Below are 24491 nucleotides of genomic sequence, written 5' to 3'. Positions count from 1 at the left end.
TTTACTTATGGGGCTTACCCTTTAAATTGAGGACAGATCACAAACCATTAACGTATATTTTTAAGGGAGGACGTGGACTTGAAGGTAGCGTTACGCCGCAAATTTCTAAATGGTTATTATCTGTGTTGAGTTATAATTTTGTGGTGGAATTTGTGAAAGGGAGTAAGAATGTTGTTGCAGATTATCTTTCCAGAGTACCCGAGAATGATGGGGAGCTTGTAGAGGATGGAATGGAAGATATTATAGGAACCGTTTTGGGTGAGTTGGCTATAACGGCTCAGGAATGGGAAGATGCTGTGACAACTGATCCTGTGCTAAAGATTGTGAAGGAAAAGGTAGTAAATGGATGGAGGGATGATGGTGTGAACAATTGTGGTGACTTGGTTGAATATCTTAAAGTCAAAGATCAGTTAAGTATAGTTAATGGGAGGTTACAGAGGAGGAATCAGCTTGTTCCTCCTGCTGGCATAAGGAAACACATTATAGAAATCACGCATCAGGGACATCTTGGAAGGGGAATGATGAAGAGAAAGGTAAGACAATCGTTTTGGTGGCCAGAGATGGACAGACAAGTTGAGGAAGTGGTAAAGGATTGTTTTGCATGTGCCAATAGTGATAAGACCAAGGTTCTAAGACAGGCTCCCCTAGCACCTGTAAAGTTTCCAAGTGGACCTTGGTAGAAATTGGCAGTAGATTTTATTGGACCAGTGTTTAAGTTAGGTGTGAAGTATAGGTACATACTTGTACTAATTGATTACCACTTCAAGTGGTTTATCACCAAACTGGTGGATCATGTGAGAACTAAGGAGGTTATTGAGTTCTTTGAAGAGGTGTTCTTGGAAGAGGGAATTCCTAAGTCCATAGTGTCTGATAATGGTGTACAGTTTACATCATCTGAAATGGTTGACTACTTACGAAGAGTTGGAATCGGGCATGAGAAAGTAGCTCTTTTCCATCCACAAGCCAATGGTTTAGTGGAAAGAATAAATCGATTGATCATGGATAACATCCAATTATCCTTGGCCAACCAACTTCCTTGGAAAAGAGAATTAAATAAAATGATGTGGACGTATCGCACCACTCCCCATTCTACAACAGGAGTGTCACCTTTTGTATCATTGAAGGGTAGGGAGCCTGGAGTATTGGAATGTCCAATATGGTTAAAAGGCAATCAAAAAGTGATGGTTGACAGGGAATCTATAAAATCTAGGGTCGAGAAATTCCAGGAGAAAAGTGCCTTACAATATAACAAAAGAATGTGTACTAAACATTGTCATATACAGAAGGGAGATTGGGTGGCAGTGAGAAAGAGTGGGATTATTGTGAAAGGAGAAAGCAAATATTCTCCTCCGCAACTTGTGCAGGATGTTAGAAATTTTTTTGTGATCTTAGAAAATGGCTCTACGTGGAGTATGGGACGCATTTGTAAAGTTAATTGTTAATATGCTTATAACGTTAAATGTTATTGCGTAGGATTGTTTAGTTACGTAAAACAAAGTTCAAAAATGTTGTTATATTAAAAGGGGGGAGGTGTGTAATGGTCTCATCTTCCATTATTCCTTGGGACATGTTTCCCTTGGAATATGGAATGTGATGAGGTAATGTTGAGGTCAAGGATGGAATGGGAGAGACGGTTGTGGAGTACGGAGAGAAGGGAGGTTGGATTGTGGCTATGCTGAAGGTGTTGTGATTCTTTGTCTTTTATTGAAGAAAATAAACTTACAAGATGAAAATGAACTTATAAGGAACTAATTATTACACTATAGTTGTACAGTAGTCCCCTAGGCACTTCACTGCAGGCTGTGGAGTGGGGGCAGAAAGATACCCTCCAACAACTAATAGCATTAGCTGAGAGATGAATACTCCACTGAGCCAAGTCTTGATTGACAAAGTCTCAGGCCACTAGCTGAAGAAGACGTGTCAAAGAAAGACTGTGGTGGAAAGGGGTGGAACCAAAGCCTATCCTCAGTATATTGTTAGCAATTGGTCTATTAATCTACATAAATACACTCCTCCACTAAAAAGGACCACGTTTTCTGTTAGCTAAAACAGCAAATACAATTGATGTTATGGTAAACAGTCTCTTACACTATATGTTACGCTTTCAGCCAGAACAGTTGCAAAATACCCTGATGTCAATTCAACGGTTATATAAAACACCAATAATATTTTTAAGGCGTTTATAGTGGGAACAAGCAGTGGTTAAAAAAAGTGACAACATTTGTAAAACAACAATTATTCCACATACATACCATGACAACACTAACTTGTAACGTAAACGAAAAGAGATATTATTGTGAAGTTGCTACGTGTATGTTGTCTGAACCCACAGCTTCCATTTTGAAGGAGGGTCAATGTCTGGCTGTGCTTTGTGGAATAAACACAGATTTCTTAATTTCTTGACTTACAACTGTGGACTAGTGTAGCTGTAGAACGGGAGTAAAAGTGGGAGTCACTTTGCCTAGCCACATGGACTGCTACATTTTAGATCGGTTCAATCAGATATTTGATGAGTTCTGGTTAAAAAATGTATATATATATTTCCGTTGTCCAGATTCAATGATATTGTGACAGAAGCACTCCGGGATGTGTTATCGATAGGTGGAAGTCCAACACAAAATCTAAATCGTCTTCTCTCTCAGTGCTGGTCCAGGACGCTCACCTAATTAAGTTAAGAGACCCAGAAAATAATACGTGTTTGGGCGAGGACGCCCAACACAAGAAACTGATCATAATATTGTATAGAGTGCTCCGTGCCACAGTTTTATTGTTAAACGACTTCTATATAAGAGTACTGTATGAAATGTAAAAACACTTAATTTACCAATTGGAAAAGGATGAAAGGCTGGTCTGGCTTTGCAAAGGCTCATACTTCTAACTGGGCAACAAACTCTTCAGCTTGCTTAGCCACCTTCTATATTACGTTGAGCTCGCTGTAAACAGTGCATATTTCAGTTTTTACTGTTCATGCGTCATCCAATTACATTCTCTATTACTCCTTTAACTGTGTCCTCCTCTTTTGACGTGGTGATCTCATAACCCAGTGTCTCCTCCTGAGAAGACGTGCGTGGCATAAAACAAAGCCCAGGGATGCTTCTTTAGCTGACATCAACCTGAAAATCCTCAAGGCCTCTTTCAGCCAAGAAATGCCTGTCTCGCGAAAAGGTCAAATGTCTCCCCTTTATCTGGGAAGAGAAATCTAGACATTAACCGTTTCCAAACCTTGAAAACAAAAAACGCCCGACGTCAATCAAGGTCAAAAACAGCTTACTTCGCTTGCGATGATGCAGCTTGAGGTTAAATAGGATTGACACCTTCCAGGTGTTGAATAAGGAGCTGCCCGTGTCGGGGAAAGGCCCGGCTCGCAGCTGTAGCCCAACCCATTGCATCTCTTGATGCACTCAGCCACGGGGTACAGCTGCAGTACGGAAGTGCATTAAGCAGTTCATTCTGTTCCATTAGATAGATACAAAGCACCATCTCCAGATCTGCTCTCCTGGATTCCTCCCAGCTTCCCCAACTGGAGGGGTGCCAGAGCCTGCTAGCATTCTTTTAAGCCAGAAGTCTTCAAACTGGGGAGCGCCCCCCCAAGTGATCCCAAGGGGTGTGTCAGACACTGGCCAAAAGAAGCATTATACAGATAACAGGCCTTTGTTTTATTCAGAAGCATGTTATTGCATTTTATTTTGGAAAAAAAAAAAAAGGTAATAGTACTTAACTGCAATGTTTAAGTAGGTCTAGACATATTTAAACATTGCCATATTTATAAAATAATTGTGAAAAATTCTGAAGGGGGGCAAAGATGTTTATTTTTCAACTGGGGGGGGCGCGGTATTAAAAAGTTTGAGGACCACTGTTTAAGCTCTTTGTTGTTAAGTAATTAAACAACACCATAAAAGTGCTGGCCATTCAGCAATGTGAGATGTGCAGTGGGCGCTCTGCTCCTCCCAGAGATAACCACTCTAGTTGACACGGTTATTATAGCAAATATAACACAACACAGAGCACACATTACCAAATCTTGCGCCTTGTGAGCTCCTGTTCTGTAAGTACGAAGCTCGCTGTACCTAGCGTTTCTGGATAATAAGTTCTGCCAAGCCCCACCCCACCCAAGGCTCCTCAGCATCCCAGTGTTTAACACACTGACTGAAAGGTAGTCCTTAGGGCAGGAGTGCTCTGTTGATGCGGTCACTCAGATGGGCGTTGGCCAAACTCCGTCCCTTAACTTTACCAACTATTGTCTTTTAAACTATTTTAATTTCAGTTACTAATGTTACGCCATCAGTATTTGTATACTGAGCACTAGCCACTCTTTTGTTTGGAAGTGTTGTCAACTACCTGGGTAGTTTGTTCCAACAAAGATCTGGATTTTGTGGAGACCGCTGAAAGGGCTTGTGGTGTCAAGTTGGTGTGATGCACAGTACAGCCGTGCGGTCCTATGTTTCCTGACTTGTTGCAGTCCTTTGCCAGAAGGGTGTGTGTCCAAAAGTTCAGTTTCTGATTTTTGAAGGTGAGGAATGGAAAATGTACATAAAGCTTCATGCTCATTTACCAGTTTATGGGATCGATGTTTCTGACGTATGGGATTGCCCTGGCGTCCTGTAACAGGCTGGTGAAATACAGCCCCTATGGCATCTAGTGGCACTCTGTAAGAAGCAGGAACCCCTCAATCCCGCTAAGCAAGACCCCAGGAATCACACATGACACTATGAACTTTTGAAGGCATTAATATTTGTCCCTTCCTCGTGTGGCTGTGTCAGCAACGTACAGAATTGCATATTTAATACTACTGAACTACAATGGCCTGTCCCTATAGACGCGAATTAATATTAAAACTGCACTACTACATTGTATCAACCCTAAATTGGTAAGTGCTTTGCCTTAAACTCTATATGGAGAATTAGACTAAGGCAGCTGCTGCAACAGCACCCATTCCAAAATGTCACTTCCAGCTTACAGGACAGGATGTTGCAACTGCATTGCTGGGCCCTTGTGATTTCTGCACGCTCCCTATTTCACTGCAATTTCTCGACCGGGACCCCGACTGAGCTAACAATGGCCTGTATGTTGTGAAGTATGTTTCATAGCTGCGCCGTCAAAGCCCAGCTTGAAAATACTCTGAGCGCATGTCATTTACTGTATAAAACCACTTTAAAAATGCATTTACTAAGTGCCACGCTGTTTTGTCTGTTTTAGCAATCTCTACGCTCAGGTGAACATTGACACATGGAAGTCATACATTTGCGATATGAAAATTAAACCTGTGATAAATTGGTTTCACCTTTCTGTGTGACCTTATACACGCAGAGTATTTTAGGGCTGTGGTGGCACTTTCTGTGACTTTGCTGCTTGTGACGTCATTACGTATGCTAATTTGTCCCCACAGTACTTAGCACACCTCTGCCTTCCAGTCCATCAACGGATGGTGCGCGGTGTTTGGTGCACAAAAGATAATCGCTTCCAGAAACACACACCTCTCTCAAGGTATCTGTAAAGGGTACTGCTAAACGTTCAGCAAGTCAGATATATTAAAATGGCTGGCGTGACCTTCACTGTCGATGCTGCCATTTTGTAGAATAAGTCGACCCTTTATCTGTAGATGCGAACTGACTTGTTGAAGTTAAGGAATGTCATGAAAACGAGAATTTAACCTACAATGGCACGTTAATGTTCTGTGTTACGAAATATAATTGATAAGAGTCCCAATGCTTTAAGGTGAACGTTAGTGCTTTATAATTCACCAAAATACAAATGCAAATCTCACCTTCATGCAAGAACATATTTTTTTTCTTCATAATTCCTTTTGGTTTTCGCTTTTTTGCTTCTTTATTATAATTTATACTTTCCATTTTGCAGCTTTTCTTGCAAAATTAGCAGTCGAGTTACAATATATCTTTGCCTGTAAATACTTTTGCAGTAATCTCTGTATTAGTGAAGAGCGAGTTCCTCCTGAGTGTTGCTGCATTTTCTTTCAGTCAAAGCTACTTGAATGGTCAAAGCTACCAAGGAAACCAGCAGCAACAGTTCAGAAATGTAGTGGGTTTATTTCAAAACAGCAGAATTTAATCAAAAGTGATAATCAACCGACTAACAGACGAGACATCCGAAGTTTAAAAAACAAAAAAAGAAAACCTTTTTCCCATCTGGCAAGAAAAGTTTAGACTTTTTTAAACTGTGGCTATGACCTGTACTGTAGAATGTGGTTTGCTTGGAATGTGCTCATAAGTCTCAGATAATAATGCATTTTCTTCACCACCCGGTTGTGCCTCTGTAGCTGCAGATTTGGGACACGGCGGGGCAAGAGCGGTTCCGATCCATCACGCAGAGTTACTACCGTAGCGCCAATGCGCTGATACTGACCTACGACATCAGCTGCGAGGAGTCCTTTCGATGTCTTCCCGAATGGCTGAAGGAAATCGAACAGTATGCCAGCCACCAGGTCGTCACTGTGTTAGTAGGTAAGTGCTGATGCTTTGTGCACAAGTCTAAGCAGGAAAGGGGGGAAGGGGAGGAATTTGTGGTCCAGTGTACAACCTCCCAAAACCGTGCTTTGTGCATAAGACCAAAAGAAATGGAACATATCAAGAGTAATGTTTTTGTGGTACATGGGGCATGTTAGGTTTTTCAAAATGGAGGAACTAATTTGTTGGTATTCTTCAGCAGTTTAACACTGTAACCGGAATTGTCTCAGAGACCCCCTTGGTAAGAGTTGTTAGCGTGCAATGGTATGTTGATGGAGAACAAGTACAAACAGCTTCTTAGCACTGGGCTAAAAAACACAAGGACTCACAGAACACAAACAGAGGGAGGGGGACACACTGTGAGCTTGTGTGCACTTCATAGTGGGATCATTTGGGAGGAAAGGTCACCGGTTACCCAGGGACGTCATTTTTAGGGGTCGCAGCTGCCACCCCTGGCTTGCCATCTGCGACCCCTGGCGCTGCCTTTGGGAGCCCAGGCCAAAGAGGTGGCAAATTCAGTGCCAGGACCACAGAGTCAGCTCGTCCTTATGGAGGTCATTTGGGGCTTCACTCTTTGTTTTCTGTCATTTTTTTTAATTACACTAATAGTATATAATAATACATTATTCATTATTAGTGTAATAAAAATGGAGTACAATTAGATGGAATAGGCACTTCCATGGCAGCTGAGGTAAGTAAATGAGAGGGTGTTTATGAGAGACAGAGTGTATGTAAGTGTGAATTTTTGTATGTGTGTGTGTGTGTGAGTGGAAGTGGAGGTCAAAGGGCATGTGATGTCACTTCCACTACCCCTAGCATTTTGGTGAATTGCCCGTGCTGATACCCACTCTAAACGATATGTAGGGGTATAAGAAGGTCATAAAGAGCGGATTAGAAAACACAGATAGATAGTCTGATTATGAAGCAAGATTAGAAGTTGTAGTGTAGAGTAAGATAGTGGCTTGTACACAGTGTTTGTTTAAAGGATGGTGGGGGTTGCATAAGGACCCTCTAACGTACATCATAAGGTTATTGCAATATGGAGTGGATCCAGAGAGCACCTTCTGGTTAGCAACATATACAGTTTCACCTTCATATCGCTCCTTCGCACCCAGTGGAAAAACATAGTCGGAGGACTCTGAAGTTCTTTTGACAGAAAGAGAAAAACTCTACCTTGAACAATATTTTGAGCATATATAACCATAAATCGTGTTACGAACCCGGACAGCATCTTTATCACCCTAATACAGAGTTATCTATATAGTGTCATTCATGTCCACCATCCCCTCTCATGCAAGATGATCAAATTCTAGTGAACTCATAGTTAAGATTGATCAAGGGTGCCCGTGGCATCTTTGAACCCCCATCTGAAGACCTGAAAAAATTGATCTCCCAGTGAGATCCGACTCAAAGACTAGAGCACCCCGAGGACAGGGGGCAAAGGGCCCGCTCAGATGCCAAAACCCAGCTTTACACATGCTAGAAGAAAACACTCCTCAGAAACCCCCAAGAAGTATCCTTTGTACATTTTGGAGAGATGGACCGGGTATATGGGCCATAGCGTGCCCCCCCGTGGCACAGACCACACCCTCCACCACCCATATAAGCCAGAAAGGTGGAGCACCCATTAAAATGGAAGGCCAGGATGAGCCACAGCAGCAACAAAGCTGCCCACCTTAAGGGAGTAACAATGTTTAATGCACTCCACTCCCACTTCGAGGTCTGATAAGGTGGTGTCATGTGTATGACACCATGTAAGATGTCAAGGGGCCAAAAGTGTTGTTGCCAACCATGAGCTCAACTGCCCCAAAATATGACATATTAAAGCATCAAACAATCCACTGCAACCTAGAGAGGAATCATATAAGACATTATCAACCGCCTCAACACACCAACAAACCATTAACAGGAGGGACAGGTGGATGGAAAAACACAGGAACAGGCGCACAGCATCAGCTGTGCATCTCTGTCTGGGCTGTGGGGGCATCTGCAGGTAGAAGAAACATGCTCACTCAGATAACCGCTTGACTCAAGGAAACCCCTTGACAAATTGGGGTCAAACCATAAACCCAGTGCTTAATTTGTGCCAGTGTTTGCTGGTGCTCAGCACTAGCACTTATTTCTTGTCACCGTCACTTACTTCTGGCAGCCTACCATATGGTGGCACTGTTTTTTTTTTATTTTTAAGCAAAGTAGAACAGCCGTGTGTTCCGAAATTCAATATACATTAGAACTAAAATTATAATAGCTCGCCCACGCCATTCTTAAAGTTCAAGTGAGAAAGAATAGACCAAGTTGATACTTTAGTTGGAGCGTGACAGTCCGTAGATACCAGTGATCCTGGTTGGGGTTTTGCAGTGCTGGCAGGGGAAGAGGCTGGTTCAAGTTGCAGTTGTGTCCACGAACACATTGGGTCCTGGCACTTATGTTCTTCACAATTTAAACACTGAATCCATCCATACTTTCTTGTAATGAACTCCAGCATGTCTAACAGTAAACAGAGAGCCATAAATGTCTGTTAACAGTCAATGACCGTCCTTTTCACGAAAAAATGTTTAATTTCATCTTTTGAATAAAAGTCTTAATCTAAGATACCTTTCTTGCTTTCTGCTGGCATTGAGACGTTATAAATGAGCCGTAGTAACTTATTACCGAAGAGTGGCTCTAATTTTGTTATTACAGGTGACTCGTGATTTCACAATTAAGATTTAATAAGGAAATTACAGGCGGGTTTTATACGTATTTTGCAGGCTTTCGTGAATTATATGCTAACTTGTATGCATTGTTGCCACACTAGAGCTTTCCTTGGCTTACCATTGGATAGTTCTGGAAATGTCTTCATGTTGTTCACCATCATTAGTTAAGCCGTTCAACACCTCGTTATAAACTAGTCTTGGCTTCGGTGTCAGCCGTGTTACAGAGCATAATGGAAAGTTGATTGCGGAGATTTATGGTGTAATATGTTCCCAGGACTATATACTGGTTCGTAAAGTTAAAGAGAAGGAAATATTATTGTCGTTTCTGTATTAAACTGAAGGTTTTGATGGAACATGATCTTACTACCCAGGTTACAAAGAATGCAGCTTTAAATAATGTCAGTACAGTAGTCGGGGCACACTGTGGACAAAAACAGAATCCCACCAAGATCAGAATTGGTTGAAAGATCAAATATGCCATTTGAACTGATGATGAGTAGACATGCTTGAGATAACCTTAATTCTGCTGGGTTGATGGTAGGGGAAACGTGGAGATTGTTTAAGTGCCAACTTTGCACATGTTATCAAAAGATAGCTTATTCTACTATGCACAATAATGCCCAGCTTAGGGAGAGGTCTAGGTAGTTGACACCTATGTAAATAGTGACAGTGTATTTGCAGTAGTTTTGCAGACTGAATGTTTATATTTTTTCTGGGCCTAAGAAAGTCAGAGAGAGGAAGCCGGTGAACATGGTGGACACGAGCTAGGTGAGCTCTGTGCACTTATCCGGCTTTACACGGGGGTTTGTGGGCTGGCGGCACCCAGTTGGAGGGGGCGGGGTGTTGCACTACTGTGGCGCCTCGGATTGCAGTTATCCCGGGCGCCGGTTCCTGGAGGTGGCGGGCAACAGTGACGAGCTGGGCCCACATGGGTCAGCGGCCTGCCGGGCTCTGTGGAGCTGCGGCTTCGTAGCGACGCATGATTAAGGCGCTGAGGGGCCTGACCACCAGGGCCTGCTTGAGGGGGACACCTGGGGGTCCGGCGCCCCCTCAGTACAGAGGACGTGTCTGAGAGGCCGGGAGGCGAGTGGTGGAAGGATTCGGCCTCCCGGGCAGTGTGCTGCGGCGCCGGAGTGAGGTGTGGGGCCTCCCAGCCACGTGGCCTGACTTGAGTAGTCTGCCCCTGGCGGGAGAACTTGTCCGGAGTGCCTGAGGACTGGAGCTGGCGGCTGGAAACCTTGTGAAAAGTGGATGGAGGTAGGCTGCGAGTGAATTACTGGTTGGGCAGCTCATGCTGCTGTGCAGCGCCATTCTGGGGGTGCAAGCAAGCTGGCCCGGCCTTTCAGCGGACTGGAGAGGCACTCACCCAGTGAACGCCAGAGGCGAGTTGACAGCGGATTTGCTGCTGGTTGCGGTGCTGGCGGCAGAGAGACGATCCCTATGGACTCGCAGTGCTGGGTAAATCGTGCCATCGTGGTGGCTGATTGAGAGGGTGTAGGAGCCGACTTGGAGGACCTGCACGATTGTATGGCTGCCGCATTTGCCACATTACTCTCCTGATCTGGTCCTCCTGTGCTGGTTGAGTACACTGGTGAGCACTGGCTGCGCCGCTCATGGTGAGTTGCTCGGAGTGTGGAGTGGTGCCAATTTGGAGCGCAGATAGACTTCGGCTATGGCTCGGACGGGATGCCTTCGCTCTGGCACTGGAACCGGGAGAGCGCAGGATGATGCGGCGCAGGACAGCCAAAAGCTGGATGCTGTGTTGGCTGCGGTGGAGCGCATCGGTGACTCGCTGGAGCGAGCTCGCACTTCTCTAGAAGCCAAGATTGACAAGATGGCCAGTCACCTTGTCCTGCTACACGCTGGCCACCGCAGCCCGGTGGACAAGACAGTTATAATGAGGCGAGAGTGGATGAGCTGACACCAGTGGCGTCTCGCGTTTACAGGCCAATGTGGGGGATGCTCTGGCGCGAGTGGTGGAGTTGGAGCGCTGTGTGGAGGATGCGGAGGGCCGCACCCAGCGAAATAACATACGAGTGGTAGGCTTGCCGGAGGGTGCAGAGGGCCAGAATGCGGTGACTTACTCGGAGAACCGGCTTAGGGGGCTAGTGCCGGAGGGTACCCAGACCCCCTTTTTTTCAGTGGAACGGGCCCATCAAATCCCCACGCGGCCCAGTACTCCGGGAAGTGGCCCTCGCCCCTTCATAATACGCTTGCTCCATTATGCCGATCAAGACATTCTCAAAACTGTGAGGTCCTGTCCGCCGCTTCGGGTGGACGATGCGCAAATAATGCTGTTCCCGGACTACACGCTGGCGGTGCAGCGGGATCGGGCCTCCTACCTGCCCCTGAAGCGCAGACTTGGAGAGCTGCGTCTGGAGTACTCTCTTCTATTTCCAGCTAAGCTCCGCATCATAGCCGAAAACAAATCTCACTTCTTCACCACGCCAGAGGCAGCGTGGGACTGGCTGGAGTCAACAGGCCGCGTCTTGGGCCATGAAGCGGAGAGGCACCCGCCTGCGTCAAAGAGCAAGCGTGGCCGGGTGAGGCGTGGCCGTAGGAGGGGTGATGTGGCTGCCGAGGCTACGGCACATGCCCCTGATCTGGAGCAGCTGATACAGGAGCGGCGCGAGGCGCTGCAGTCTGCAGTGGCGATCATCACCTCCCCAAGGGTGTAAGAATCGGAAACTGAAATGCCCGACCGTGACTCCTGCCACTGCAGACGACCTCTTCTAGGCCCTGCTGAGACCTAGTTGGATGGCCAGGAAATGCTGTAGCTCCTTGCTTGATGTAAATGGTGGGCCTGGCTCACAGAGATGACATGTTACTTTGCACGTGCTGGCTGATGGCCCGACTGCCAGGCAAGAGTTGCTTTGTGGACAGACTGTGCGGTTTCTACTGGCGCTCTGGTTGTCTCAGATCACAGCTTAAAAGCCCAGCCCGCCGCTGGCCCCTTCCCCCCCCCCCTTCTGTTATCCACTATAGCCGGGCTGAGTGGTTTAGTGCTTGCCTGTTTCCCTGTGTGATCTGGCCTACCCCACTCTCCTGCTATTGGAGAATTAACATGTGTGATTGTGTTGTTGAATGTTCAAGTTGCTGGGTTTGGGCGGGGACCGGTTGTTCATCTGCTCTGATGGTATTGGCTTTGTTCTGGTTATGTTGGAGGTTCTACACGGGCGGTCGGTCTGGGCGCGGGGTGTCTGTCACGGTGCGCGCAGCATTGTGCTTAAGGGTGGGCGCGTGGAATGCGGGCATGCTAAGCTAAGGCCGACATGACTTCATATACTGCCCTTACTTGGAACGTGCGTGGTATACATACGCCTATGCGCAGGTATTCCATATATTCGTATCTTAGACGACACTCAGTCCACCTCGCCTTCTTGCAGGAGACCCATTTAGCGCTAGCAGAACTCCCTCGCTTGCAGTGGCGCTGGAGAGGGCAATTATATGCAACAAGCCACTCCACTTATGCTAGGGGAGCTCTGATTTGGATTAAATTGGGTGTCCCCTTTGTAGCGGAGGATCAGATCATAGACCCGCAGGGGAGATTTGCTCTAGTGCGTGGGCGGCTTGCGGACAGGGCCATAGTGCTGGGCTCTATACGCTCCAAATGTAGATCAAACTTCCTTTCTGCACACTCTGTCCCGTCACTTATTGGGTTGGAGTGACTACCCCTGGTTGCTGGGTGGAGACTTCAATAGTGTGCGAGATACTGATTTAGATTGTTCCTCCCCCCCCACTGCCTACATCACCTACTGTGGCGGCTGCGCATGGGTTGTTCAACTGGACCCAAAACTGGCATCTGATAGATATATGGCGGCAGCGTAATCCCGCTGATAGTTTACTCGTATTACTCTGCCCCGCACTCCCTGCATGTACGTCTTGATAGAATACTCTGCATGCAGAACCTGACCCCTGCGATTGTAGATGTGGACTATTTGGGGCGTACGCACTCGGACCACAATCCGCAGATTGTATGCTTGGGTTGGGATGTCTCCCCTTCAGCTGTCCCTACCTGGAAGCTTAGACCTGAGCTCCTGGAGGATGCTGCCTTTAAAGCATCACTAGAAGTGGCGATCCCTGAATTTTTTTAGCACAATGAAGGTACCGCCTCTACGGGCCTGTTGGAGTGGGACGCCTTTAAAGTCTTCATCCGTGGCCATTGCATGGGGACTCAATAGAATTTGAGATGCTCGGTCGAGCAGGACCTTGCTCATATAGAGCGGGAATCGTTGCGCCCGGAGCGGGAGGCTACTTGGGATCCCGCAGAGGTGGCGCTGTTATCCAGGGCTCATACCGAACGTTTATCTCTGCTTGAACGGCTGCTTCGCTTGAACTAAGCTGCCCATTCGGCGAGAACGCATGCCTCGGCAGACAAGTCGGGCATACTTCTGGCCTGGTTGATTAGAGATGGCCGTTTGTTGCATACACCTGGGGAAATACAATCTGCGTTTGCGCAGCACTACAAGACGTTGTACACCTCAGTTGTGGTTGCCGCCAAGCGGTCGTACGACGAGTTCCTCTCCGGGGTGGAGCTCCCATGTCTGACAGCTGACCAAAGGAATGCGCTGGAGGAACCTCTTGACCTTACAGAGCTACAAGCAAGCATTTGCGAGCTGGCGTCTGGAAAGACGCCGGGTCCGGACGGCCTGCCGACTGACTTTTACAATACAAGGCGTTTACTTTAATCCTTGCAGCCAAGCTTCTCCGCATCTATGAGGAGGTGGTACAGAGGGGCCATTTGTCGGCATCTCAGAGGGAGGCGATGCTAGTGTCCCTTCCCAAGCCTGACAAGGATCTGGTTGAGATGGGCTCGTACCACCCTCTAGCTATGCTCAACACGGACTATAAAATATTGGCTAAAATCTTAGCAATGCGTTTAGCACCTTTCATGCCGGACCTGGTGCACCCAGACCAAAATGGGTTTGTTCCGGCGAGAGACACGTTGCATAAGATCAGGCGGTTCGGCATGGGGTCCCTTTTTATCCGCATGGTTAAACTGCTATAACGAAACCTCTAGTCCGGGTTAAGATGGGGCGCATTGTATCAGAGCCAGTCAACGTGTGTAGGGGTACAAGGCAAGATTGCCCCCTTTCCCTACTACTCTTCTCCCTTGCCATGGAGCCGCTGGCAGCAGTTCTGGGTGACAGTGGTTCTGGTTGGGGTATTCCTCTGGGGGATGGTCTGCACGCGATATCGCTATACGCTGACGCCCTCTTGTTGTACTTCAGGGATATTTCGCGAATACCTCCAGGGGTTGGGACCCTATTGCAACAGGTTGCCTCGTTGTCTGGCCTCAGGGTTAATTGGTCCAAGTCTTGCCTTTTCCCCTTTGACCCGAGCGCTCAAATCCAGAGCTTTGGTTCTCTGGGAGTGCGGTTCCCTGGCAGCCCTGAGCATTCCGTTATCTGGGTATCCGCATTTATCACCATGAGGACGACTTAATAGATGGAAACCTTAAGAGAGCGGTGTCCTCAATCAAATCCCAGATGGCTTTCTTGCAGAGGTTGCCGCTGTCTGTGGCAGGTAGGATAGCACTATTAAAAATGATAGTCCTGCCACGTCTATTATATTACTTTACTAACATCCTGCACTATATTCCTCCTAGTTTCTTCAAGAATCTGGAGTCCACATTGAGGGACTTTATTTGGAATGGGGGAGTTGCGCTAAGAAAACTGTATTTGCCGCTGGAGAGGGGTGGCCTGTCAGTCCCTAATCTGGAGCATTACTATTTGGCGTCTCAGCTCCAATGGGTGTCCAAGTGGCTGGCGGGCCTGCACCTAGCCGACACGGCAACTACGGAAGGCCCTTGGTCCCTCACGCAAGTGTTGCACCTATTTCACCCAGTAACACGAGTGACGTTGCCGAGACAGTTATTCCTTAAGGTAGCTTTTAGCTGTTATCGTAGGTCTCTGCGTATTGCTGGGGGGGGGGGGGCGGCGGCGGCGATCCCATTTGCGCTGGCGTTGCTCGGCACTCCTCGTGGCTCTATAGTTACGTCGGGACCCGAGCTGCGTGCGTGGCATGCAGCAGAGCTTTATACACTGTGCGACCTCTATGATGATCGCAAACTGATATTGTTTCCTGTGCAGGTACAGGAGTCGGGCCTTCCTGCAGGGCAGTTTCTGCTGTATAATTCATTGCTGAGGTCACTTGCCTCTATGTGGGGTGACTTGTCTGTTGCTCCTCCCACGCATCTATTGGTACAGTATATACAGGTGATGGGACAGGGACGTCACCTAATTCAATGGTTCGCTGAAGCGCTGTGCTTGCACACAGCCCGGGAATGCGATACACTGCGTGCTGCTTGGGATGAAGATGCGACTACCTCGTTCACAGACGCGCGATGGAAATCAGCCCTGTCCGACCATGTCATATACCACGTAACTCCAGATTCCGTTTGATTCAATTCTATATCATTCATAGGGCATACCTCACTCCAGCCCGAATAAATAGATATTTTGCCCGCCGCGATGCAGCATGTCCCCGTTGTCCCCACATTGACGCTGGCATGATTCATATGCTATGGTCCTGTCCATCCTTGCGCCGCTTTTGGGGGGCGGTGGTAGGTTGCCTATCTGAGTGCGTGTCGCGACCGATTGCGTTCACCTGGGAGACTTGTATACTGGGCCTCTTTCCTAGGGACACGTGGAATAAAACTGCAGCACGATTTCTGGACCTAGGCCTGATAATGGCCAGGAGATTGATAACCCGTTGGTGGAAGTCATCTGACCCACCAGCTGAGCGAGCCTGGAAATGTTCATTTGAGGTATGGGCTGGGGCGGAGGGAGTGGCGTTGGCAAGGGAGGATGCACTGGGGATGTGCAAATATCTGTTATCAGTTACCTGGGAGCCGATGTTGGCATGCTTGCGAGGTCTGGGGCAGGGCTTGGATGTGGAGGAAGTGGTCTGACTGCCGTAGTGAGCGCGTATCTGCTCCTGGTGTGGGAGCGAGAGGAGTTGGGTGTTGGAGATTGAGCAGCAGATCCGACCTCGGCTTTTGAGATGTGGTTGTGGTTTATATGGGTGGCAGGGGTCTGTGGTGTGCGCACGTTTTCGCCTTACGCTGGTACGAATGGACAGAACAGGGGGGTCCCTGTGCCCTTGGAGACATGCTTCAGCCCCAGCCTGCTGCACGTAGAGACAGTCCTCCAAAGTTCGTTTATGTTCTTATTGTCAACTGTGATTTTCCTAAAAATACACACTTGCAAGCATAATGTTGTACGTATCCAATGATCTTCAGGTGTGGTTTAAAGTGACACTGTGGTAATTGCAGCCTTTCAAATTATTTATGCGACCCATGATTCCAGTGTACGGCCTTCTCTGGTAGTGCTCGTATATTAATCAATCCTGTTTTATGCAGGTTCTATGGTGTGTGGTTGAACCATCCGCTTTAAGACCTCGCTGTTAATCTTTCCAACATCTGCCTTTGATAGTAGTGCTAATTTAGTAAACTAATAATTGCACATGTTTGTTATCCTGCTATCGCTGTAAGTCCAAATGTTACAATATGCTGAAAATACTAATAAACAGATTTTCAAAGAAAAAAAAAGAAAGTTAGAGAGAGTGAATTAGAAAGTGCAATTGAGTAGTCTGAGCATAAAGCATGATTAGAGTTTGTAGGGGAGTATGACAGTGCCCTGTGCATGGTGTTTGTATAAAGGATGGTGGTGGATTCCATTTTATTTACTTTTTGTACCTATGATGTTCTTTGAATGTTTCTGGTTTAGGGTGGTTCCACTAAAAACAAGTTAGAAGACACTTCTCTTCAGAAGCACTGCAACGGATTTGCATTCTAATAAATTTGTATTCTCACACCTTCACTGGCTCCTAGTCTCGCTTCTTTTAAAATTGACAGAGCGAAGCCTTGAAATATTCCAGAAATGTTGCTATTTTGCCCATCATAAACTTTCTATGTTTTTAACATAAGCATTCATAAAGAGACACACAGAAAAATAGGGCCACCCAATAAAGTTATTATTAATAATTGTCACTCCTAATAGATCTTGTAGAACTCCTCTATCATCGTTTTTCCTTCCTTATAGTCTGCATTTACCCTTCCTCCTTGGCATCTCTCCTCTCTCTCTCTTGCTTGCATATTATATGTGAATTATGTGAAACAGAAATGTTTCCAGTGTCAGTGATCCTTTGAGAGTCAGCTGTCGCTCTCCCATACAAAACCCTATCCCATACTCTTTCAAAGTTTGTGTTACGTATATTTATATAGCTCACAACTCACCCAGTAGGGTATCCTGGCACTGAAGCAGGGGCTGTGTGGGCAGAGTTAGGTTCAGGACTAGGGTGAAGAGCCAAGGTTTCAGCTTCTTGCGGAATTCAAAAACTGAGCTGGAGGTTCCACATGTGCAGAGGCAGGTCTTTCCAGTCTTTAGGAGTGAGGTAAGAGGAGGCACGACTGTCAGATCGATTTCTATATATGGGGCTGCGAGTAGGGATCCGGCTGAGTGGAGGTTTCTGGTAAGTTTGTGGAAATTGATGCAGTTGTTGAGATACAAGGGGCCAATGTTGTGCAAGTCTTTGTATGTGTGCGTGAGAAGTTTAAAGAGGGCTTGTTTGTCGATAGTGAGCCAACGTGATGAGAGTGCTGGGTGAGAGGTTGAGGGTGAGCCTTGCCGCTGAGATTTGTATGGATTGGGAGTCTTTTGATTAGTGGTGCATTACAACATACAGTGTGTTGCCACAGTCCAGCTTCCTAGTGATGAGGGCTTAGGAGGCAGTTGTGCAAGTGTTAGTGGAGAGCTATTTGAAGATGTTTTTGAGTGTGTTGAAGCAGGAGGAGGAGACTGAGTTCACTTGGCCTGTCAATGTGAGTTGGTTGTCGACTATTAATCTGAGATTCCTTGTGTGGGTTACCAGGAGGGGTGTAGGTCTTAGTTCTGCTGGCTACCAGGTGGAATCCCAGAGCGAGGTGTCTTTGCAGAAGATTACTACTTCTGTCTTGTTTGTGTTGACCTTGAGACAGTTGGTTTTCCATCCATCTGGTGGATTCGGTCATGCTGGTGTATTTGACTTCTTGTAAGAGAGAGAGAGAGATTGATTCTGTGGGTGCAGGTTATGCTGGCAAGTGGGATGATATAGATGTTGAGTCAGGCTGAGTGAGCATCCTTGCGTATCTCTGTAGATGAAGTTGACTCAGTCTGACGTGAATGGGGTCATACTGACCAACTGGGTGGGGTCTGTCAAGAAGGAGCAAATCCAACAAAGTGTGGGACCTTGGATGCCGGCTTCATGCAGTTGTTGTATAAGGACCGGGCGAATGACTGTTTCAAAGGCTGCAGAAATATCCAGTGCAATAAGGGCTGCAGTGTCATCCTGTCTATGATCATAAGGATGTCCTCCATAGCTGCAATGGGGTTGGTCTCTGGATAATGAACGGACCTGAATCCGATTAAGTGGTATCCAGGAGGTGGTTTAGCATCTTTTCTATGACTTTTGCTGGGTAGGGTAGCAGGCAGATAGGCCAGTAGCTGGCTAGTGTCTTCGGGTCTGCAGAGGGTTTCTTCAGGAGGGGGAGTACTGTGGAGGCATGTTTTCAGGTGTCTAGGTCACTGGCTGTGATGCTGGAGTTGTCTTGTGATGCATTTGGTCACATCTCCCTTCTTCCTGCTTAACCTCTTGTCATGCCACAGTGGGATCTGAACTTTGTCTTTACATTTTTTATGTGCTGTTTGAGCCTATGCACAGCTATTCCATAAGGCTTTTGTCACTCAAAACCATCTTCCTCACTGGGATTACATCAGCAAGCCTCAGAAGCGAACTGCAGGTACTTTCATTGCAACTGCCCTACACCGCCTTATTTCAAGACAAATTGGTACAAAGTACCTGGGTGACCTTTCTACCAAAGGTTGTGACTCTCTTCCACTTTGGCCAATCAGTCACTCAAGGAAGAGATTTGTTGGTTCAAAAAGGAAAGGCTGCAGGACGTCACTTTTTTCTAACGCACAACATTTAAATGCAGTTAGGAAAGCACATATTAAGCTTTTCTTTTGTAATTCTGGTTTGTGACGGAAACAAGCGCTTTAATATGATCAAAGCAGATCAAGACCCTTTACTTGGTGATGCTTAAATGACAAATATTCACTCAAACCCAGTTGTTTGTGGACTATATAGTTTTATCAGTAAAACTGTGTCTGTGCAAAGTGAGTGTCCATTTTAGTGGAAAATATGCTGTCTTTAAATGACAATTAGCTATCACACTATGCTTTAGTAATATATTTGCCATAGTGTGCTCCAAAATTCACCATCAACTGCATACTACCCCCTCGCCACTCTTGAAAAATGGGTGTGACTCATTTGGTACACTTGTTTTTTGTGTGACGGTTTAATTTTTCACAGTCCTGTTGAGTTCAGTGATATAATGTAGACAGCACCACCCTAACCTGAAAATTGTTCCAGCACCATTCCCTGTGGGCCCATTCCACCAGAGCCAAGGCCACTACAACATCTTTGACAAGAAGGGTACCCATTAGAGACATCTGCTAGGCTGGAACTTGAGCGCTGGTGCATACTTAAAAAAATAATAATAATTATAATAATAATAATAACTGCCTTGACAGTCCGGACCAGCAGAAGGGTCACTTCACCCGCTCAGTTTGGCAGAATTGTTTGGTCTGAGTCCACTTCCTAGATCCTCCACCTTTCAGAGGTACTGCTGTGCTACCTCTTCTAAAGGTCGGAAACCTGTGGCTATAAGTGTCCCCATCAGAACAAGTTACTTACCTTCAGTAAAACTCTTCATGGTGGATACTCTAACTGCAGATTTCTCACTGCCTTACCACTTCCCATCCAAAAACAGTCTTCCTCCTTGCAATTTAATCATCGAGCCGCATGAGTGAACTGCAGGTGTTTTAATTGCAACCACCCTACACCACTTTATTTGCAGACAAATTGGTACGCAGGACCCGGGCAAACTTCCTACCAAAGGTCGTGACTCTCTTCCACTTCAGCCAGTTGATCACTTGAAGTAGAAAGACTCCATTGCCTCGATCCTGAGAAGGTGCTGAGCTTTCAAATCAGCCAATACGAAGGACCATTGTGTGGATGGTCAGGTCTTTGTTGGGTTTTCTGGTGCAAAGAAAGGCACATCGGTGCAAAAGGTGGATTGTCCTCTGCATCAAAATCTGCTGTGCAGTGGCCAAGAAGCACCCACAGGCCCATTCAACCAGGACCAAGGTCAGGTGATAAGAGGTAGCTGTTCTAGACATCTGAGGTGCTGTGATGTGAGGGTCAGTGCATACTTTCGCAAAACGCTACTGTTTTTGCAGTCTGGTCCGGCGGGAGTGTCACTTCACCCACTCAGTTGTGCAGGCTTTTGTGGTCTGAGTCCACTGCCTAGACCCTCTGCCTTTGGCAGGTACTGCTGTTTTATCTGTTATAAAGTTGAGAAACTTGCGGGTATACGAGTATCCACCAAAAAGAGCATTACCAAAGGAAAATAACATATATACATTCTGAAACTAGCAAGTACAGTTGCACATATGTGACTTATGAATTGTCTTAAGTTTTACATTTCTGAAGATTTCAGGTTTTAGCATCTTCCATCTTAATGAATCATGGTCGAAGAGCAGATATATTGAGGTTAATTGCTGGTTGTTTGCACCATGGCAACAAATTAACATTGTAGCCAAGTTCTGGTAAAAGATTCTCGTAAGCCTTTACAATTTAGTACATTGTATAATACTAATACCTACTTTTCACTAAAGTTTGATGAGATGCAAACTCCCTGTTTGGAACCATGCTAGAGATGTTTATTCTACTTTTATTATTATCTTTATTATTATATATGTTAGTATTATTATTAGTGTGACATTTATAAAGTGCATACCATGGTGAGGTTGCCTCTAGCTACCTTATCTCTGTTACTTGTGAGTGTTTGTAGAAAATAAAATAAATTATTTTCTTTAAACCTTACCAGCAATGTTTTGTGTTGTTGCAGGCAACAAGATAGATTTGGCGCAAAACAGAGAAGTCTCCCAGCAGAGAGCACAAGAATTCGCAGAGGCCCACAACATGTTCTATCTGGAAACCTCCGCCAAAGAGTCTGACAATGTAGAAAAACTCTTTCTGGACTTGGCATGCCGCCTAATCAGTGAGGCACGACAGAACGCGCTTGTGAACAATGAGGCGTCACCTCTTCCAGGGGAAGGAACCACCATCAGCTACTTGAACTGCTGTAATTTAAACTAAAAGACTGGAGAAAGAGAAACACAAAATGACAGCCCAAAGTGGGCTAAAGGTTTATGCCGAGATTTTCTCAATGGGAGCAATTCCTGTATTTTTTGGCCTTCTGGCTTATAGGCAAGTCACTTTCCTGAGCTTAAGCATGGCAAGTTGATGGCTTCTTCTGCAAGTCAGCTTAATCGAGTAAAATATGGTTTCATCTTTTTTGCAGTCGACCGTTGGTTAGAACACAAATGCACAAATCGCTCAGTGAAATGCAAAGTTTACAGCTTGTTGCCTCTCAGCATGTTAAAGAGGCCCTTGATGCCCCAGAAGGATACAGATTTTCTTTGGCTCAGCAGAGGTCCAGTAGACGGACACTAGTACCTACTGCAGAACTGTTTGTTTGCACCTGAAAGAGTGGTATGCCAACATCTCCAGGCTCTTTTACAGAACAGGGGTTTTTATGAATGTCCAGCGCTTCAGACAGTAGTGGCCCGTTATCCCCGCCAGTTCCCTTGGTGCTATCCGTGCATCTGAACATTGCGCAGACCAAACTCCATTACACGATATTTGCATCACTTTTTGTGCATTGTAGAGTGGATAGTAACATAATCTCATTCCCCGAATCCTCATTACCTCTTTTTCTATAACTACCCTTTTTGTGCAAGCTGTTAGTTCTTAGGTGGGGGTCAACTGATTAAAGGTCAGAAAAGCTCGTGTTTCCCTTTAAATATAAAAAAGACGGGGTGTGGCCTGTTCTCCTCTGATTAACCCCTACCCTGTCATAAAGTCATGTTAGCCCAACTGCTCTGGGAAGGTATTGGATAACCAGATAGGACCAAAAAGCTGTGCTTTTATATCTGTTTCACGCAGTGTTTAAAGGAGAGCACAGTTTTAGAAGCAGTGCCTACAGCATTTGAGGTATGAATGTTGCCATTGCCAGTCTCTCTTTAGTGTAGACATCCTGGCATCTGGTACGTTTTTTAAGTTATTTCTGTGTGTACCTGTCCGGTGAAATGCAGCCAATGGACTTTGATCTATGGATATACATGTCAGTCATCGTGGGCGTAGTATCTATCAGTGTTTTTGAGTGACGCTCTACAGAAGGCATTTTGTTACTCTGTACCCGTTATGTAGTGTTCGAACAGGCAAACAACTTCATTTTGTGCATTATATTTGTGGGCTGGGGATCTTCGATTTGAGTATGTGCCAGTGTTTAACTGGAGAGCCTTTGATGTGAACCAGAAGTGGAATTGTCTTTGTGTTTGACTATATTGCACCCTCCTGTGCCCTGATCTGAGGCCAAATGAATGTACCCCTCTCGCTATGAAGACAAGTGAGGATATTCGGAAAAACACTATTGTTGGGTAAAAATGTGTTGGCTTTTTCATTATGTTTGTTTTTTCTAGGTTGCGTTATAGCCGTTTAAAATGTAATTCCATAGTAATTTAGCATTCTTTCGAAAATGAGCTAGCTGCTCGGCTTGTATGTTGAAATACAAACAGAACTGCCTTAGAACAAAACAGACTCACACATTACATTGTACTAAGTATTTGAAGTTAGCCCTACGTTAGATCAATAATTTACAGGTTCTTGTGCTTAAGAAAACAGAATTTTTATGATAAACGATACCAAGGACCATTGTGTCTGAGGATTTCGGATTTTCCTGAATTGGTCAACGGGGTTGGTGAATGAGAGCTGATCCAAACGATTTAAGGATAAGAGCTGGATTCAGATTCAATTTCCACAAAGCTTTAAGTTTAATTGAAACCACTGTTTTATTGGTTACAAGTGTTTACTTTGTTTTTTAAGTATCCACAATTAATGGTCGATAGAGTATATGCAGTCAGTCTTTGCCTTGTTCTCCTTGCAACTCATCATGGGGTCCACGCTTCTGGTCCTCCAATTTCCAGCGGCAAGTTGGTGGGGAAGATCAAGACTTTGCCAATGAGTCTCTTCTAAAACATTCTTCCCTTAGTATGTGGTTGATTCCTGCTTTTTTGATGAAGCTGTCTTTTCAAGAGCATTGGGTCACAATATAACCACCTGCAGTTACTTGTAGTGCACCATGCTCTATATATAATACATATATATTTTTTGCGACACCTGTCCATCCTAGCCCACAAGAGCTGGGAGATGAGATTTTTTGAGGATATCCGGTTTAAAAATTCACGAGTTAAGTGCACATGCAGAAACTCCAAGAAATGCACACTCGCTCTTAAAGCGAAATTTACCAGTATGACTTTACTTTAAGGTAGACGCGCTCTTTGCCAGTGCTCCATCCTCCCCTACATCCTTCTAGCATGAGCTAGTCATTGAAGGATTTTTATTTTTACAAACATTGCAACTGTCTAGTACAAGTTTTAATCACTAGGGCTTACTCGCTGGCACAAATAACAGAAGTGAAAACGCTTCCCAAACAGTTCCTAAGTGTTTTGCTGAGGATGTTTGCGTTCGCAGGCCATCTTTATGAGAAATGAATGTTTAATCACAGTGTCGAAGCAGTTTCTGATGTTGTTTTTTTCCAATTTCTAATGAACAATTGCAGCAGTTGTAAAATAAAGTGATGCCCAAGTTTGACATTTTAATTAAACTTGTGAAGAAGGATTTCTTGTGTAGAAATAATTAGAACTGTCGACGGTGAAAAATGTTGAAACCTACATCTTTTGTTCACATTACCAAGGAGCCCCCAGGACACGCTTCCCTTTCTCACGCTCCTCACTTGCAAACTTTGACTGCTTAACTCAAAGGGCCTTGCTCCAGCAATGAAGGCCCTTACCAGCTTGTGGGTGGCTCAGAAAGTGGCCTCCACCTCTCTAGAAGTCGATACTTGTGAAGAGGATACTGTATCAATTATGACAGGAGAACATGAGCACCTTCAAGAAACTCCTCATTAAACACAGTTGTTCCTTAGGCAGGGGCCTCTCTAAACCCATGGGTGGTGGACACCCCAGAGGTGTTCACTGCCACCACATCCCTTGATTTGTGAAAGCTTTTCTCATGAGACACTTCATGTACATGATGCCAGGAAAATTGTAACATTAGTGGATTACCGAAGGAAGACTATATTTTATGTGATGTGCTAGGCAGCCACATGGCCACTTCCCAAATTATTTGTTGGGTGTAAACACCATTGCAGACGCTGAGTTTATTC

General features: G+C 45.5%; 1 protein-coding gene across 1 annotated transcript in view; it reads left to right on the top strand.

Moving 5' to 3' along the window:
- RAB30 (RAB30, member RAS oncogene family) overlaps window positions 1-23944 on the top strand; it is a 152844-nt gene extending 128900 nt beyond the window's left edge. The window contains exons 4-5 of the mRNA XM_069203942.1: window positions 6275-6458; window positions 21111-23944. Of these exons, the coding sequence (XP_069060043.1) occupies window positions 6275-6458; window positions 21111-21361 (435 nt within the window). The 3' untranslated portion in view covers window positions 21362-23944. The remainder of the gene's footprint in view (window positions 1-6274; window positions 6459-21110) is intronic.
- Window positions 23945-24491: the final 547 nt, after the last annotated feature.

The sequence above is a fragment of the Pleurodeles waltl genome, chromosome 8, assembly GCF_031143425.1.
Source record: "Pleurodeles waltl isolate 20211129_DDA chromosome 8, aPleWal1.hap1.20221129, whole genome shotgun sequence".
NCBI lineage: Eukaryota > Metazoa > Chordata > Amphibia > Caudata > Salamandridae > Pleurodeles > Pleurodeles waltl.
The sequence above is the reverse complement of the archived record's forward strand: the minus strand, read 5'-3'. Positions and strand labels throughout refer to the sequence as shown.